General features: G+C 47.0%; 2 protein-coding genes across 2 annotated transcripts in view; both read right to left on the bottom strand.

Annotated features, from left to right (window-relative positions):
- Window positions 1-18,293, bottom strand: part of LOC144482996 (uncharacterized) — a 191,368-nt gene that overhangs the window by 129,944 nt on the left and 43,131 nt on the right. The gene's annotated exons all lie outside the window — the stretch shown is intronic.
- Window positions 10,257-14,862, bottom strand: LOC144483056 (uncharacterized). The gene is made up of 2 exons (XM_078201899.1): window positions 14,552-14,862; window positions 10,257-11,814 (listed from the first exon to the last, which is right to left on the bottom strand). The coding sequence occupies exon 2, from the start codon at window positions 11,030-11,032 to the stop codon at window positions 10,499-10,501; it is 534 nt and encodes a 177-aa protein (XP_078058025.1). The 5' UTR covers window positions 11,033-11,814; window positions 14,552-14,862; the 3' UTR covers window positions 10,257-10,498.

Below are 18,293 nucleotides of genomic sequence, written 5' to 3'. Positions count from 1 at the left end.
CCCTCTGTGTGAACAAATTGCCCCTCTGGACACTTTTGTATCTCTCACCGTAAACCTCTGCCCTCTAGTTTTAGACTCCCCTACCTTTGGGAAAAGATATTGACTATAGCTGAACTGTGCCCCTCACTATTTTATAGACCTCTATAAGATCACCCCTCAGCCTCCTATGCTCCAGAGAAAAAAAGTCCCTGTCTATCCAGCCTCTCCAAAGTAGACATGATCTTATTGAGTGATGGAGCAGGCTCGATGGGCCGAATGACTGACTCCCATTCCTAATTCTTATGTTCTTGTTCCGATGTTCTTGGATAGTTGCGCATGCGCCCTGCAACCTATTGTCCCCCTGAAGATAGTGGTTCTGAACCGAGCCCCCTGAAGCCACAGAGACACAAACTCATTTTGTGTCTTTATATGCCCTGTTTGTGAACAGAACTCCCACTTACCTGATGAAGGAGCAGCGCTCCGAAAGCTAGTGGCTTGTGCTACCAAATAAACCTGTTGTACTTTAACCTGGTGTTGTGAGACTTCTTCCCGGGAAAAAAGCCCGGGAGATTTAAACCCGGGACCCATATGTTCTTATTCGGGCCTTGCGGCCTCCAGCGGGTGTTTGTGAAGCTTCCGCTCTCTCCCCACCCCGACTCCATTCCTCCCTCCCCACCCCGACTCCCGGTCCATTCCTCCCTCCCCATCCCGACTCCCGACTCCATTCCTCCCTCCCCACCCCGGCTCCATTCCTCCCTCCCCACCCCGGCTCCATTCCTCCCTCCCCGACTCCCGGCTCCATTCCTCCCTCCCCGACTCCCGACTCCATTCCTCCCTCCCCATCCCGACTCCCGGCTCCATTCCCCCCTCCCCACCCCGACTCTCGGCTCCATTCCTCCCTCCCCACCCCGACTCTCGGCTCCATTCCTCCCTCCCCACCCCTCCTCTCGGCTCCATTCCTCCCTCCCCACCCCGACTCCATTCCTCCCTCCGCCCCGCTGACTCTCACCCGCTGAAAAAAAGTCCCCCGACTCGCAGAGCTCTGAGCAAAGTGACACTGCGCATGCTCCAGATACAGCAGTGTGCTTGCGCAAGCGGCTCCTGCGGAATGAATGGGACACTTTCAAGCCCGCTGGGGCACCAGGGAATTAATGGCGCCATTATCAATCAAAGACATAATAGAAAACTATCTGTGCAATTGAGATTAATTAATTTTTAAAAATACATTCCTCTGAATTTGTGATATGTACTTATGTACTAAGCAGATATTAAGGTGCCACTTAAAATTAAAAGAAAAGGTGCTGGAAAAACGCAGCAGGATTGAGAGGCAAGTTATGAATAGAGTTCAGGCTGAAACAACAATAAAAAAACCCACACGGGGGAGTGCAGGAACTGAGTTCTGCATCCAACAGACAGCCTGAATCATGCCAGCTCCCAACTGTGTTTCTAAACTCGAACTTATAAAACAATAACACAGAAACAAAACTCTGCAGAGACTGTTTCTGGGACAAAGAAAATAAATACTGGAGATATTCATCAGGCCAGGCAGCCTGTGAGAGTCACAAACAGAATTGAGGGTTCAGGTTGCTGACCTGCCCTCAGTCTGCAATTAACCATTTAGAGTCAGTCACTGACTAATGGCGGTCATAATTCCCACAATGCTCTGCGCCTCAGAAACCCCTCCATTCAAAAGTTGTTCGCCGTAATTCATGAATCATAGAATCCTCACAGCGCAGAAATAGGCCATTCGATCCATCGAGTCTGTACTGACTCTACGACAGAGCATCTTTCCCAGGCACACCCCCTATCCCCGTAAACCTACGCATTTACCCTGCTAATCCTCCTACTGACCTTTCTCTTCACCCTGCCTGCAACGGCAACAATATATTCTGCACCCGACTCTTTTCCTTCCCCCCTCTGTACTCCATCAATTTACGTTTTTTTTCTCTATAGCACGCAAGAAATAATACTTTTCACTGTGTCCCAGAACATGCGACAATAATAAATCAAATTAGACACTACATATCTTGGGACACCAAGGGGCAAATTTACCTAACCTGCACATCTTTGGGCTATGAGAAAAAACCGGAGCACCCAGAGGAAATGCACACAGAAAGAGGGAGATTGTGCAAATTCCACACATGAGTTGGAGATGCCAGCGCTGAGCTGGGGTGAGCACAGTAAGAAGCCTCACGACATAAGGTTAAAGACCAACAGGTTTATTTGGAACCACAATCTTTCAGAGCGCTGATGAAGGAGCAGTGCTCTGAAAGCTCGTGATTCCAAATAAACAAAAGAGAGAATGCTGGAAAATCTCAGCAGGTTTGGCAACATCTGTAAGGACAGAAAAGAGCTGACATTTCGAGTCCAGATGACCCTTTGTCAAAGCTTTGACGAAGGGTCATGTGAATTCGAAGCATCAGCTCTTTTCTCTCCTGACAGATCCGGTCATATCTGCTGAGATTTTCCAGCAATTTCTCTTTTGGTCTCAAATTCCAGCATCCGCAGTAATTTGCTTTAATTCCAAATAAACTTATTGGACTTTAACCTGGTGTTATGAGACTTCTTACTGTGCAAACTCCACAGACAGTCACCCACCGCTGGAATCGAACCCAGACTCAGTGAGGCAGCAGTGCTAACCACTGTATCACAGTGAAGGTAGTTTGCTGCAAATTTGGGGTGATAACAATGGGCTGGATGTTGCTCAGAATGTGGAGCACTGCAGCAAAGTACAGAGAGACAGAGACAGAGCAGCAGACTGGACTGAGAAATGGAGTCTGCAGACTGGAACTGGCAGCATGAGGAGAGGTTATTTAGTCTAACACTCACAGCAATCTACAACCCACCCCCATTACCGAGACAGTGAGACAGAGATTACAAACACTCACCAACACAGCTCCACTGAAACGTCCCAGGAAAAAGGGGGAATCTGTGGCAGTTTCTGTCCTGATATAACCCCAGGACTGTCACTCAAACCCCCAACCCGGCCCAGTTCACAGCTCAGCCTCTCAGCTTGCAGCTTCCTGCACCTTGAGCCAACCCTGTCCAGGTGTGGGAGGTCTGTGGAACTACAGAGTGGGGGGGAGGGGTGACCTCCTGCTGTGCCCCAAATAGTTTCTCCTTCCCCTCCCCCTTGGCGCTCTCAGCTCTCAATGTGGATGTGTTGATGGACATTGCAGAGCCTCACTGAGCTGCGCCTGTCCCTTATCCTGGGTCACCCCCTTCCCCTGGGTTCAGTGTGTTCAGTTCGCTGCTTCTTTCCCTGCTGAACTTTCAGTTAATCAAAAACAGAAAGTGCTGGAAAACCTCAGCAGGTCTGACAGCATCTGTGATCATCCAGACTGGAAGCATTAACTCTATTCTCTCCACAGACGCTGAGATTTCCAGCATTTTCTGTTTCTGTTTCAGATTCCAGCATCTGCAGTATTTTGCTTTTATCTTCATTTAAACAAGCATTCTTTGGTGGCCTTTATCCTCAATGCTCCTTTCCAGAGCTTCCCACCTTCTGCTATTGTCCCTGACTCCCACATTAACCCTGTCATTCCTCCCCTGTACCCCGCTCACACTGTCTAAAGTCAGGCTCAGAGTTTTACCGCCATCTCCCCCTCCCCCAGCCTCCACATCCCAACACCCGGAATCTCTAACCCAGCGGTTCCAGTTTATCTGGTTTGAGTTCAGATTTGCCGCAGCACCGACAGGATTTCACTTCAAACCAGCCGGAACTGACTGCTCACAAATCCCAAAATGTTTCTCCAGCAGCCCTGGCTTGTTAACGTTGTTTAAAGTCAGCGCCCAAATGCAGTTACTTTCCTCAGTTTAAAAAGCTTCTCCGGTTAATCCCCCAAGACCCGAGCTGGGGTGTCCTGTGTAAGAGACATCTGTTCCAGATGTGACAATTCTTACACATTCTCTGCTTGACATAAAACGGAAAACGCTGGAAATACTCATGAATGAAAGCAAGTTGTTGCTTTCGTCAAAAGGGTCACCTGGACTCGAAACGTCAGCTCTTTTTGTCTCCTTACAGATGCTGCCAGACCTGCTGAGATTTTCCAGCGTTTTCTCTTTTGGCTGGAAATACTAACAAGTCAGGCAGCCTCTGTGGAGAGAGAAACAGACTGAATGTGACCTGTCATCGGAACTGGGAAATATAATATTATTTCTCACAACTGAAAGAGACACTTTACAGCCTTCAGAACAAAACTGAGCTCAACAATTTTACACCACAATCTCTGCCCCCATTGTGTTCTGTGTTTCGTTGTTGCTTTTTTCACCTCATTTCCCTCTTGTTTACTTTACATTCAGACTATTGCTCACCAGCTATTCACACCTCATCCAGAACATCTTTTGTGTCTTTACTTGTCCCATTACCACTCGCTTTGGTCTTGGGCCGTGAATCATTTTGTCAGTTTGCGGATCTTACATTTTGTTCTTCTCCACCTCCCTCTCTCAATTCTTCAGAGGTCAGTCTTTGACAAAGGGTCATCTGGACTCGAAACGTCAGCACTTTTCTCTCCTGACAGATGCTGCCAGACCTGCTGAGATTTTCCAGCATTTTCTCTTTTGGTTTCAGATTCCAGCATTCACTGTAATTTGCTTTTATCCTGATTTTCCCTGTGTGGCTCTGGGGAGCGCTTGAGACGTTAGGGACAGAGAGAACGAGATTTTTCTCTCTCTCTCAGGGGGTCTTTGGTCTGTGGAATTCTCTTCGCCAGAGAGCAGTGTAGACAGAGTCATTGAATATTTTTAAGACTGAATAAATGGATTCCTGATTGACAAGAGAGTCAGAGGATTTGGGGGTGGGGGGAGGGGAGAGGGGACGGGGGGGGGGGGGGGGGGCGGAGACAGAAAAATGGAGTTCTGGCCACAATCAGATCAGTCGGGATCTTGTCAAATGCTGCAGCAGAGGGGCCCAATGGTCCACTGCTGCTCCTCATTCATATGGATGTTTGGCTGTATGTTTCACTCTGTTTCTGCCTTCATAGAAGCTGCTGGGCCTGTTGACTATTTGTGGCATTGACTGTTTTATTTCAGATTTTAAGACTCTGTAACGTATCACTGCGTAATCCAACAATTAATCCAGTTCTCCTGGATTTCTGCTCTGTAACATATCACTGTGTAATCCAACAATTAATCCAGTTCCCCTGGATTTCTGCTCTGTAACATATCACTGTGTAATCCAACAATTAATCCAGTTCCCCTGGATTCCTGCTCTGTAACATATCACTGTGTAATCCAACAATTAATCCAGTTCCCCTGGATTCCTGCTCTGTAACATATCACTGTGTAATCCAACAATTAATCCAGTTCCCCTGGATTCCTGCTCTGTCATCTCATCCGCTTCATCCTGGACCACAATATCTTCACCTTCAACAACCAGTTCTTCATCCAGACACACGGAACAGCCATGGGGACCAAATTTGCACCTCAATATGCCAACATCTTCATGCACAGGTTCGAACAAGACTTCTTCACCGCACGGGACCTTCAACCGGTGCTATACACTAGATACATCGATGACATTTTCTTCCTTTGGACTCATGGTGAACAATCACTGAAACAACTCTATGATGACATCAACAAGTTCCATCCCACCATCAGGCTCACCATAGACTACTCTCCGGAATCGGTTGCATTCTTGGACACGCGCATCTCCATTAAGGACGGTCACCTCAGCACCTCACTGTACCGCAAGCCCACGGATAACCTCACGATGCTCCACTTCTCCAGCTTCCACCCTAAACACGTTAAAGAAGCCATCCCCTACGGACAAGCCCTCCGTATACACAGGATCTGCTCGGATGAGGAGGATCGCAACAGACACCTCCAGACGCTGAAAGATGCCCTCATAAGAACAGGATATGGCGCTAGACTCATTGATCAACAGTTCCAACGCGCCACAGCGAAAAACCGCACCGACCTCCTCAGAAGACAAACACGGGACACAGTGGACAGAGTACCCTTCGTTGTCCAGTACTTCCCCGGAGCGGAGAAGCTACGGCATCTCCTCCGGAGCCTTCAACATGTCATTGATGAAGACGAACATCTCGCCAAGGCCATCCCCACACCCCCACTTCTTGCCTTCAAACAACCGCACAACCTCAAACAGACCATTGTCCGCAGCAAACTACCCAGCCTTCAGGAGAACAGTGACCAAGACACCACACAACCCTGCCACAGCAACCTCTGCAAGACGTGCCGGATCATCGACACAGATGCCATCATCTCACGTGAGAACACCATCCACCAGGTACACGGTACATACTCTTGCAACTCGGCCAACGTTGTCTACCTGATACGCTGCAAGAAAGGATGTCCCGAGGCATGGTACATTGGGGAAACTATGCAGACGCTGCGACAACGGATGAATGAACACCGCTCGACAATCACCAGGCAAGACTGTTCTCTTCCTGTTGGGGAGCACTTCAGCGGTCACGGGCATTCGGCCTCTGATATTCGGGTAAGCGTTCTCCAAGGCGGCCTTCGCGACACACGACAGCGCAGAGTCGCGGAGCAGAAACTGATAGCCAGGTTCCGCACACACAAGGACGGCCTCAACCGGGATATTGGGTTTATGTCACACTATTTCACATAAATATTTCTGCTTTTTTCCTCCTGAGTCTTTATCATGCGATCCTAGAATCAGAATTTATGTCACACTATTTGTAACTCCCACAGTTGCGTGGACCTGCATAGTTTCACTGGCTGTCTTGTCTGGAGACAATACACATCTTTTTAGCCTGTCTTGATGCTCTCTCCACTCCCATTGTTTTGTTTCTTAAAGACTGGATTAGTTGTAAGTATTCGCATTCCAACCATTATTCATGTAAATTGAGTCTGTGTCTTATAAGTTCTGTTTGTGAACAGAATTCCCACTCACCTGAAGAAGGGGCTCAGAGCCTCGAAAGCTTGTGTGGCTTTTGCTACCAAATAAACCTGTTGGACTTTAACCTGGTGTTGTTAAACTTCTTCCTGCTCTGTAACATATCACTGTGTAATCCAACAATTAATCCAGTTCCCCTGGATTACTGCTCTGTAACATATCACTGTGTAATCTAACAATTAATCCAGTTCCCCTGGATTTCTGCACTGTGGCATAGTGGTTAGCACTGCTGCCTCACAGCGCCAGGGACCCGGGTTCGATTCAAGTTTTGGGTCACTGTCTGTGTTGAGTTTGCACATTCTCCCCGTGTCTGCATGTGTTTCCTCCGGGTGCTCCAGTTTCCTCCCACAGTCCAAAGATGGGCGGGTTATGTGGATTGGCCATACTAAATTGCCCCTTAGTTTCAGGGGGAATTAGCTAGGGTAAATGCATGGCATTAAGGGGGTGGGGCCTGGATAGGATTGTGGTCGGTGCAGACTCAATGGGCCGAATGGCCTCCTTCTGCACTGTTGGATTCTATGATTCTAGTTAGAAGTCTCACAACACCGGGTTAAAATCCAACAGGTTTATTTGGTATCACGGGCTTTCGGGACGCACGCGCATGCGCGCACGCACGCACCCGCACACACGGGTTGATGTCAGTCTCAGTCTAATCCACCTGCTGGGCACCAAAATAATAACAGAAGCCAATCTGAAACTCAGTGTGTGTGTTTTATTGTGAAATGAGATAATGTATAAATATATCCCCATCGCTCCGGGTGAGAGTGGAATTGATGATTTCTTGACTGTCTGTCTGCACTGCTGCCTCATAGTGCCAGGGACCTGATTTAATTCCCGGCTTGGGTCACTGTCTGTGCAGAGTCTGCATGTTCTCCCCGTGTCTGTGTGGGTTCCCTCCAGGTGCTCTGGTTTCCTCCCATGGTCTGAAAAATGCACTGTTTAGGTGCATTGACCTGAACAGGTGCCGGACTGTGGTGACAAGGGACAAGGGGAATTTCACAGTGTTAATTGCAGTGTTAATGTAAGCCTTACTTGTGACTAATAAATAAACTTTAACTTTTAACTTGAATTTTGTGATCTCATAGAAACGTAGAATCTTACAGTGCAGAAGAAGGACATTCAGCCCATCGAGTCTGCACCAACCACAATCCCACCCAGGCCCTATCCCCGTAACTCCACATATTTAACCTGCTAATCCTCCTGACACTAAGGTCAATTTTGCATGGCCAGTCAACCTAAGCAGCACATCTTTGGACTGTGGAAGGAAACCGGAGCACCCGGAGGAAACCCACACAGACACGGGGAGAATGTGCAGACTCTGCACAGACAGTGACCCAAGCCGGGAATTGAACTCAGGTCCCTGGCGCTGTGAGGCAGTAGTGCTAACCACTGTGCCACCATGCCGCCCTCATCTTCCAGAACAAATAGTAAATTGTTGAGATTATAAAGTTTGAATTGTAATATCTAATGGTGTAAAGTATCTGGGAGCAGAGTGGATGTGATAAAGGCTGGAATACAGACTGTGGGAATGAGGCTGAAACTGCTGTGCTCAGTGAATGGTTCTTATTGGAGGGAGGGATGGGAGGAGGGAGAGAGGGATGGATGGTGAGAGGGAGGGATGGAGAAAGGGAGGGAGTGTGAGGTGGATGGAGGGAGAGAGGGATGAATGGGGGAGAATGTGAAAAGCTGAAGTTTACATTTGAGGAGGTTCCCAGTCTCTCTGATCTCCAGTCTCCAGCTGAACTGGGGAAGCTTTTGCACAGACTGTGCTGCTGCTGTTTCGCCTCCTGTCCACCAGGGGTCGCTATATGCCTCCCAGCTGCTGCTCCTCCCAGTGTCACCACTTGCCCACTCCAGCCCCTCCAGTACACCTCACTGGAGCCCCAGGCCATTCTTGCCATCCTGCCAGGTCTCGGGTACTGAGGCCAATAGTAAAGTTTATTTATGTGTCACAACTAGGTTTACATTCACACTGTAATGAAGTCACTGTGAAAATCACTTTGTTGCCACACTCCGGCACCTGTTCGGGTACACTGAGGGAGAATTCAGCATGGCCAATGCACCTAACCAGCCTGTCTTTTGAACTGTGGGAGGAAACTGGAGCAAATCCACACAGACACGTGGAAAATGTGCAAACTCCACACAGTGACCCAGCCGGGAATCGAATCCAAACCCCTGGTGCTGTGAGGCAGCAGTGCTAACCACTGGGCCACTGTACCACCCAGTGCTCTAAGGTTAAGTTTCTTCTTCAAATCAAAGAAGATTCAGTGTCACATCAGGACGGGGAAAAAGGAGTCCATTGGCTTCAGATGGATAATGGTAAAAGTGAATATCCCAATTTATTCACTTTATTCCTTCAAGCTGAGGTTTACAAAGTGAAAATTCCGCTGTTTATAGCAGTGACTAAATAAGCAATGACCCACCACATAGCTAGTAATGCAGAATTTATCCCATAGGCAGCTCCTTGGCTCATTGTCTGCTGATGTGTCATCCAGAGCTGTTTTCCTGGCAGTTTGTGTCAGTAGCAGGCTGCCGTTACCATCCACTCTTGGGCAGGGTGAGGAGACAGCTCCGACACCGACCTCAGCTGGAATGGGGATTGAACCAGACATTAGTCCGCAGGCCAGCAATGCTGCAAGAATTGCAAAGGGGCTCCACAGAGGCCCAGAATTAGAAGAGGGGGTTGTGAAGATGGAGGAAGTGTCTGCAAGACATGGGGACATTTTGGATTATCTCAAAATTACAGAATGTGGGAGACCAGTCAGAAATGTGTTGAAATTGTCAAGTCTGACGGTAATGTGTGGATGTGGGCTTCAGCAGCAGATGAAGGGCTGCACGGTGGAACAGTGGTTAACACTGCTGCCTAACAGCACTGGGTTTGAATCCAGCCTTGGGTTTCTGTGTGGAGTTTGCACCTTCTCCCTGCGTCTGAGTTTCCTCTGGGTACTTCCGTTTCCTCCTACAGTCCAAAGATGTGCAGGTTAGGTGGATTGGCCATGTTAAATTATCTGTTAGCGTCCAAAGATGTGTAGGTTAGGGGGGTTGGCAGGGTAAATGCACAAGGGTACAGGGCCCATCGAGTCTGCACAGACTCTCCAACAGAGCATCTTACCCAGGCCCTATCCCCGTAGCCCCACATATTTATCCCGCTATTCCACTGTGTTACTTATTCATTACAATAGGGACCAGAGTCTGAGGTTATAAATGGGTGAGTTTACTCCAATAGTAATTCTTTCGACATCTGACAAGTTTACAGCTATTAACATCCTGCCTATCAAATAGCTCCAGTCTACATATGAGAGGACCAACATTCAGAGCTTTCAAATCCTTATCCTGAAGTTACAAAACAGACTTTAGTCCTCGGCCTGCTGATACATCGGCACATTCACACAGGGGTGGATTGGACTGTGATCTGTTTATTATTCATCTTTAGTTCAATACAGTTTCTGAGTGATTTAAATTTAAAACAAGGTCTGCAGGTGTGAAGATTTATTGACACATGAATGAGAGATGCTGTGGGGTATTCTACGAGTCCAACAGGGTTGATTTACATCAGATAAACTCCAACTATCAGTATAAACATTAATTTAGTTGGGATGCAATTAACAGCAGCAATAACAGCAGAATCACCCCCTGTGATCACTGGTGAACTCGCTGGTGTCTCACCAGGTTGTATGACTGGGTGAATCCCTTTCCACACATTGAACAAGTGAACGGCTTCTCCTCACTGTGAACTTGTTGGTGCCTCAGCAGAGTGGATGACCGGGTGAATCCTTTCCCACACTCAGTGCAAGTGAACGATCTCTCCTCAGAGTGATTTCGCTGGTGTGCGAGCAGAAGTTTTCTGCTTTTAAAGCTCTTCTCACAGTCAGAACATCTGAACGGTCTCTCATTTGTGTGAACAAGTTGGTGTGAAGTGAGAGAGGATAAACAAGTGAATCCCTTCCCACACACAGGGCAGGTGAACGGCCTCTCCCCAGTGTGAATTCGCTGGTGTACAGTGAGGTCGCCTGATCGCCTGAAGCCAGTCCCGCAGTGAGAACACGTGAATGGTCTCTCGTCAGAGTGAATACGTTGATGGTGACGCAGTTCCTCAGAACTTTTATAGCCCTTCCCGCAGTCTGGACATTTAAACGGTCTCTCTTCACTGTGAACTCGTTGGTGTTTCTGCATGTTGGATGATCGGTTAAATCCCTTCCCACATTCAGAGCAGGTGAATGGCCTCTCTCCAGTGTGAACGCGCTCATGTGCCACAAGGTGGAATGATGTCCTGAACCCTTTCTGGCAGTGGGAGCAGCTGAACGGTGTGGTTCCGGTGTGAATGTACTGGTGCTCCCGCAGTGTGCGTGGAGTTTTAAAACTCTTTCCACACTCAGTGCATTTAAACTCTCTCTCTCCTGTCGGTGTGAACTCGCTGGTGTCTCTGCAGGGCAGAGAAATCTGTGAATCCCTTCCCACACACGGAGCAGGTGAAGGGCCTCTCCCCTGTGTGAATGTGCCGATGTATCAGCAGGGCCGATGACTGAGTAAATCCTTTTCCACATTCAGAGCAGGTGAACTGCCTCTCCCTGCTGTGAATGCGCTGGTGAATCAACAGGCCAGCTGTCTGAGTGAATCCCTTCCCACACACAGGGCAGGTAAAAGGTCTCTCTCCAGTGTGAGTGCGTTGGTGATTTTTCAGGTCAACTGGATAATTGAATCCTTTCCCACAGTCTCCACATTTATACGGTCTCTCCCTGGTGTGACTGCGCTTGTGACTCGACAGGCCAGATGATCGATTGAAGCCTTGTCCACACACAGAACACGTGTACGGTTTCTCCTCTCTGTGAACGGTGCTTTTTCCTTCCATGTTCAAAGGCCGATGATGTTCAGATCCTGATGAATCAAAGCTCTCTGTCTGATCTTGATGTGATCCTTGATGTACAATTTTCTGTAATTCCTCACCTTCTAATCCCCTGAAAAATGAATTGAAAACAGAAAGAGGGAAACATGAGAGACAAGCCATAAATATACAAAGACAAAATGTGAAAGTGAGTTGATCTAATCTGGTAAATTGTGGGATTGGGACTGGGAAATAGTGGATATGAAAGCTGCTGGATTGTGACAAAGCCTCAAACTGTTTACCAGTGCACTGAGGGAAAGGAACCCTCCACCTCTTCAGAGCCAACAACAAGAATCCAGCCTTTATGCGTGAAGAGGGAGAGGTCGGGAGGAGGGTGACGGAGAGAGACTTTATACATCAGCAACTCAACCAGGATTTTGGCAGAATCTCCTAAACCCACAATCTTCTCCACCTGGAAGTACCAGAGCAGCTGGGACATGGGAAAACCACACAACTCCCTGACTTGGACAAATATCACTATCCCTTCAACGTGACTGGGTTAAAATTCTAATACTCTTGCATTGTGGGAGCACCTACGGACTGCAGAGGTTCAAGAAGAAGGCCAACTATCACCATCACAAAGGACAATTGGTGATTGGTAACATATGATAGTAATAGTCTGTGATAGTAATTCATGATGTGGAGATGCCGGCGTTGGACTGGGGTAAACACAGTAAGAAGTTTAACAACACCAGGTTAAAGTCCAACAGGTTTATTTGGTAGCAAAAGCCACACAAGCTTTCGGAGCTCTTAGCCCCTTCTTCAGGTGAGTGGGAATTCTGTTCACAAACAGGGCATATAAAGACACAGACTCAATTTACATGAATAATGGTTGGAGTGCGAATACTTACAACTAATCAAGTCTTTAAGAGACAAAACAATGTGAGTGGAGAGAGCATCAAGACAGGCTAAAAAGATGTGTATTGTCTCCAGACAAGACAGCCAGTGAAACTCTGCAGGTCCACGCAACTGTGGGAGTTACAAATAGTGTGACATTTTATAGTAATAAAATTCATTACAGTAATTATAGTAATTCATTACAGATACCTGGGTCTTGTCAGTAATGTCCACTTCCAAAGAATTTTTTGTTTATTTGCAAATCTGTATGAAACCTGCAAGTTCATACGTTCACAAGATATAGGAGCAGAATTAGGCCATTCGGCCCCTTGAGTCCGCTCTGCCATTCAATCATGGCTGATATGCTTCTCATCCCCATTTTCCTGCCTTCTCCCATAACCTTTCAACCCATAACCAATTAAAAATCTGTCCAACTCCTCCTTAAATTACTCACTGCCCAGCATCCACCGCACTTTGGGGTAGCAAATTCCACAGATGAAAGGAAAACAAGGAAACAAAACCAATGACCACTGCAATCCAGGAGGACAAGGACAGTGGACAGATGGGAAAGCCATCACCTGGAAGTCCCCTTCCAAACCACTCAGCATCTTGACTTGGAAATATGTCACTGTTCCTTTACTGTCATTGGATCAAAATCCTGGAATTCCCTCCCTAATAACACTGTGGATGTACCTACGCCACATAGACTGCAGCGATTCAAGAAGGCAGCTCACCACCACCTTTTCAAGGGCAATTAAGGATGGGCAATAAATGCTAGTCTAGCCAACGACTAGAATCAATTGAACAATTTTAAAAATGACTTGGAATATCCATGAGAAAACAATCCTGACAGTTACTCAAATAAATACTTCACTCAGTCACACCAGCTTCTGAGTTTATATTTGACTGAAGTGGTTGGATTTTGCTGTTGTTTGTGGAAAACTTTGGGGAATTTGCCCAGTCCATTACACAAACTAGCCTCCCATCCATTGTCTCCATCTACACTTCCCGCTGCCTCGGAAAAGCAGCCAACATAATCGAGAATGTCACACACCCCGGACATACTCTCTTCAACCTTCTTCCGACAAGAAAAAGGTACAAAAGTCTGAGATCACGTACCAACCGATTCAAGAACACCTTCTTCCCTGTTGCCATCAGACTTTTGAATAGACCTACTTCTTATTAATTTGATCTTCCTCTACAGCCCAACTGTGACTGTAATACTACATTCTGCACTCTCTCCTTTCCTTCCCTATGTACAGTATACTTTGTCTGTATAGTGCACAAGGAATAATGTTTTTCACTGTGCACTAATACATGTGACAATAATAAATCAAATCAAATAAGAACCCCACACACTCCAAATGTGCGGGTTAGGTTGATTGGCCAGGTTAAAAATTGTCCCTTCGAGTCCTGGGATGCGTAGGTTAGAGGGATTAGCGGGTAAATATGTGGGGGTAGGGCCTGGGTGGGATTGTGGTCGGTGCAGACTCGATGGGTCGAATGGCCTCCTTCTGCACTGTAGGGTTTCTATGTTTCCAGACATACTCTCTTCCACCTTCTTCCATTGGGAAAAAGGATACAAAAGTCTGAGATCAGGTACCAACTGACTCAAAAACAGCTTAATCCCTACTGCCATCAGAATTTTGAATGGAGCTGCCTTATATTAAGTTGATCTTTTGCTACACCCTAGATATGACTGTAACACTACATTCTGCACCCTTTTCTTTCCTTCTCTCCTATCTGCTCTATGAATGGAATGCTTTGTCTGTACAGTGCGCAAGAAATAATAATTTTCACTGTAAACCATAACGTGACAATAATAAATCAAAATTATCCACCAGTTCCCACTTCTGTTCTTTCTGATGAATGAAGGATCTGTGCACAGCTTTTTCGACCCTCCTCCCAATCTCCACATCACAGCAAAAAAATCACCAGTCAATAATAACGACTTTCAATGACGGAGGGTTTACCCAGCATTCGCCGCGGTGGTGAATGTCCCCTATTTACACCAGAGGAAGGTACTGCGCAGCCGCAGTATCGCTCAGTATTGGAGCATGCGCACTGTCAGTCATGGCGATGGGGTGAGTCTCTCTTTTTGTCTCTTTGCCACGGGGAAGGAAACGGAAACTCTGAGGGAGCGATGGAGCCGGCTCTGGATAAGGAGAGTTTCTAAACACCTGGCGGGCGCCTCAAACCCCGATTGAGATTCGTGTTTGCAGCTCCGGATCTTTTTTCCCCCCGAAACCCAAGTCCAGTCCAACGGCCACCATCTTGGATCAGCGAGAGGCGCATGCGCCAGGGTCTTCATGACGCAACAGTGAGGGCGGGGCTTAGGTTTTACAGTTCCTCCCGGGTCCCAGTTTCCAGCACATCAGCGTGAATATTATTGATTAGTGTCAGAAGGAGGTTTACATTGACACTACAATGAAGTTACTGTGAAAATCCCCCAGTCGCCACACTCCGACACCTGTTCAGGTACACAGAGAGAATTTAGCACGGCCAGTGCACCTAACCAGCACATCTTTCGGACTGTGGGAGGAAACCTGAGCACCTGAAGGAAACCCACACAGACTCAGGGATAATGTGCAAACTCTACACAGACAGTGACCCAATCCGGGAACTGAAGCCAGGTCTAACCACTGTGTCACCGTGCCTCCCAGCAAACTGGGCAACAGGTGTCTAAACAGTTTCACCCGCTCCCAGCCTGCAGCTGATGTTTGCAGAAGTCCATGAACCATGTACATATTCAGTGTGAGAGGTTGCAGTCCCTGAAGGAGCTGCTTCTCCACTTTTAGTTCCACTTCTATTCTGCCCCACGCTCCTAATCATTGGCTGCCCATGTGGAGGAGGCTTGGGAGGTCAGAGGATCTTTTCCTGGATCTGCTCTTGGGGCTGGTTAAAACAGTGATTTGTAGATCTGCATGGGGTAACTTGGCTGTCGGCCTCTCTCCCACGGTCTTGTCCATGCTCGTGTGGTCCTGGAGAAGAACCGTGCAGTGTCGACTGGAACACTCGATACCTCCCACAACTCAGGGTACAGAGTGTCTCATAGACACTGGAAACAAAGTTCTGGTTTAGTTGAGATGGAAGTTTGATTGGACCACAAGATTGGGGAAACAAAAGATAAAAGAATATTCCATGGAAACTAGAATTGTCTGTTCTGACTTTCTATCCTGTGCTGACAGCGATACTGACTCTGTCAATATCTTTTACAAGGTCCACGAGGGCGATGAATTGCTGATGGGAAACTGAAACCAAACATCACATCAAGAGCTGACAGAGTCCCTCAATTCATCAGAACCTGAATATCATCGACCTTTAAATGTGGAAGGAGAAATGTTTTTCTCTTTTGGCGGTGAGGAAAGATTTCAAACATCAGTGTGACTGGAAAAGCACCAAGACATACACACACACCTGGGTGAGAGTGTTCCAGTAAACTGACTGAGGAAAGAGCTTTAACCAGTTACACAGCCTGATTTTTTTAAAAAACTCACTATTCACAGCAGAGAGCCAAAGGATGAGAAGATCTTGGAGCAGAATTAGGCCATTGGGCCCATTCAGTCTGCTCACTATTCACTGATCTGATATAATCCTGAATTCCACTTTCCTGCCTTATCCCCATGACCCTTGATTCCTTTACTGAGAAATAATACACACGTTCTTTGTGTGGACAAGGCTTGAACAGATTGTTTAACCTCGACGGACACAAGGACACCCAAGGAAACCACGGAAATGTGGGGACTGTGGGAAGGGATTCAGTTACCCTTCGCTGCTGGAAATACATCGCCGCAGTCACACTGGGGAGAAACCATTCACTTGCTCTGTGTGCAGGAAGGGATTCATTCAGTCATCCCACCTGCTGACCCACCAGCAAGTTCACATTGAAGATGGAAGACAATGTGGAGAAGTGTGAGGTTATGCACTTTGGAAGGAGGAATGGAGGCGTAGACTATTTTCTAAATGGGAAAATGCTTAGGAAATCAGAAACACAAAAGGACTTGGGAGTCCGTGTTCAAGATTCTCTTAAGGTTAACCTGCAGGTTCAGTTGGCAGTTAGGAAGGAAAATGCAATGTTAGCATTCATGTCGAGAGGGCTAGAATACAAGAGCAGGGATGTACTTCTGAAGCTGTCTAAGGCTCTGGTCAGGCTCCATTTGGACTATTATGAGCAGTTTTGGGCCTCGTATCTAAGGAAGGATGTGCTGGCCTTGGAAAGGGTCCAGAGGAGGTTCACAAGAATGATCCCTGGAATGAAGAGCTTGTCGTATGAGGAACGGTTGAGGACTCTGGGTCTGTACTGGTTGGAGTTTAGAAGGATGAGGGGGGATCTTATTGAAACTTACAGGATACTGCGAGGCCTGGATAGTGTGGATGTGGAGAGGATGTTTCCACTAGTAGGAAAAACTAGAACCAGAGGGAACACAACCTCAGGCTAAAGGGATGATCCTTTAAAACAGAGATGAGGAATTTCTTCAGCCAGAGAGTGGTGAATCTGTGGAAGTCTTTGCCGCAGGAGGCTGTTGAGGCCAGGTCATTGAGTGTCTTTAAGACAGAGGTCGATAGGTTCTTGATTAATAAGGGGATCAGCGGTTATTGGGAAAAGGTAGGAGAATGGGGATGAGAAAAATATCAGCCATGATTGAATGGTGGAGCAGACGCAATGGGCCGAGTGGCCTAATTCTGCTCCTATGTCTTATGGTCTTATTGGGAAGAGTGTGGGGTTGGGAGTTATTTAAGACAAAGATTGATATCGGATACAAAGGGAATTTAGCATTATGGGGAGGGTGAAGATCAGGCATGATCTTATTGAGTAGCAGAGCAGGCCTGAAGGGCTGAATGGCCTCTTCCTGCTTCTATTTCTTATGTTTAATCAGCAACTTCCTCATTAGTGTAGAGGTTAGTATCCCCGCCTGTCAGGGGACGCGGTGGTATAGTGGTATCGTCACTGGACTAGCAATCCAGAGACCCAGGGTGATCCTCTGGGAACCCAGGTTCAAATTCCAGCGCGGCAGATGGTGAAATTTGAATTCAATAAAAATATGGAATTAAATGTCTGATGATGACCATGAAACCATTGTCAATTGTTGTAAAAACCCATCTGGTTCACCATCTGATCCTTTAGGGAAGGAAATCTGCCATCCTTACCCGGTCTGGCCTACAATGTGACTCCAGATCCTCAGCAATGTGGTCGACTCTTAAATGCCCTCAGAGATGGGCAACAAATGCTGGCCCAGCCAGTGACCCTCACATCCCATGGACGAATAAAAAAAGATTAACCCTCAGTCTGGTTCCCCTCAAACTGCTGAGTGAGTGAAGTTAATCTTCTTTCACAAATTACCAAGACATCAGACTATACGTCAGGACATGAACATTATTTGTTGGTTACAAATTGCAGTTAAATTTGGCACACAGACCCTTTCTAGACATGTCTAAATGTAATCAGAGTTATCCTGCAGTTCAAAACTAATGGGGAGAACTAGTTCACAAAACAAGTAACCAAGATCCTACAGGATAGTCAGTGATTCACTGTAAGTCAGCCCTAATGGATGCTGAGTATTCATTACAGCAGGGACCAGAGTCTGAGGATATAAACTGTTAAATTTACTTTCAGAATAATTCCTTCAATATCTGACAAGTTAATAACTTTGAACAACCTGTCAAACAGCTCAAAACAACATGTGATTACCAAAATTCAGAGCTAACACAGTCTCA

The sequence above is a fragment of the Mustelus asterias genome, unplaced genomic scaffold, assembly GCF_964213995.1.
Source record: "Mustelus asterias unplaced genomic scaffold, sMusAst1.hap1.1 HAP1_SCAFFOLD_44, whole genome shotgun sequence".
Lineage (NCBI taxonomy): Eukaryota > Metazoa > Chordata > Chondrichthyes > Carcharhiniformes > Triakidae > Mustelus > Mustelus asterias.
This window is presented reverse-complemented; position numbering and strand designations above follow the sequence as displayed.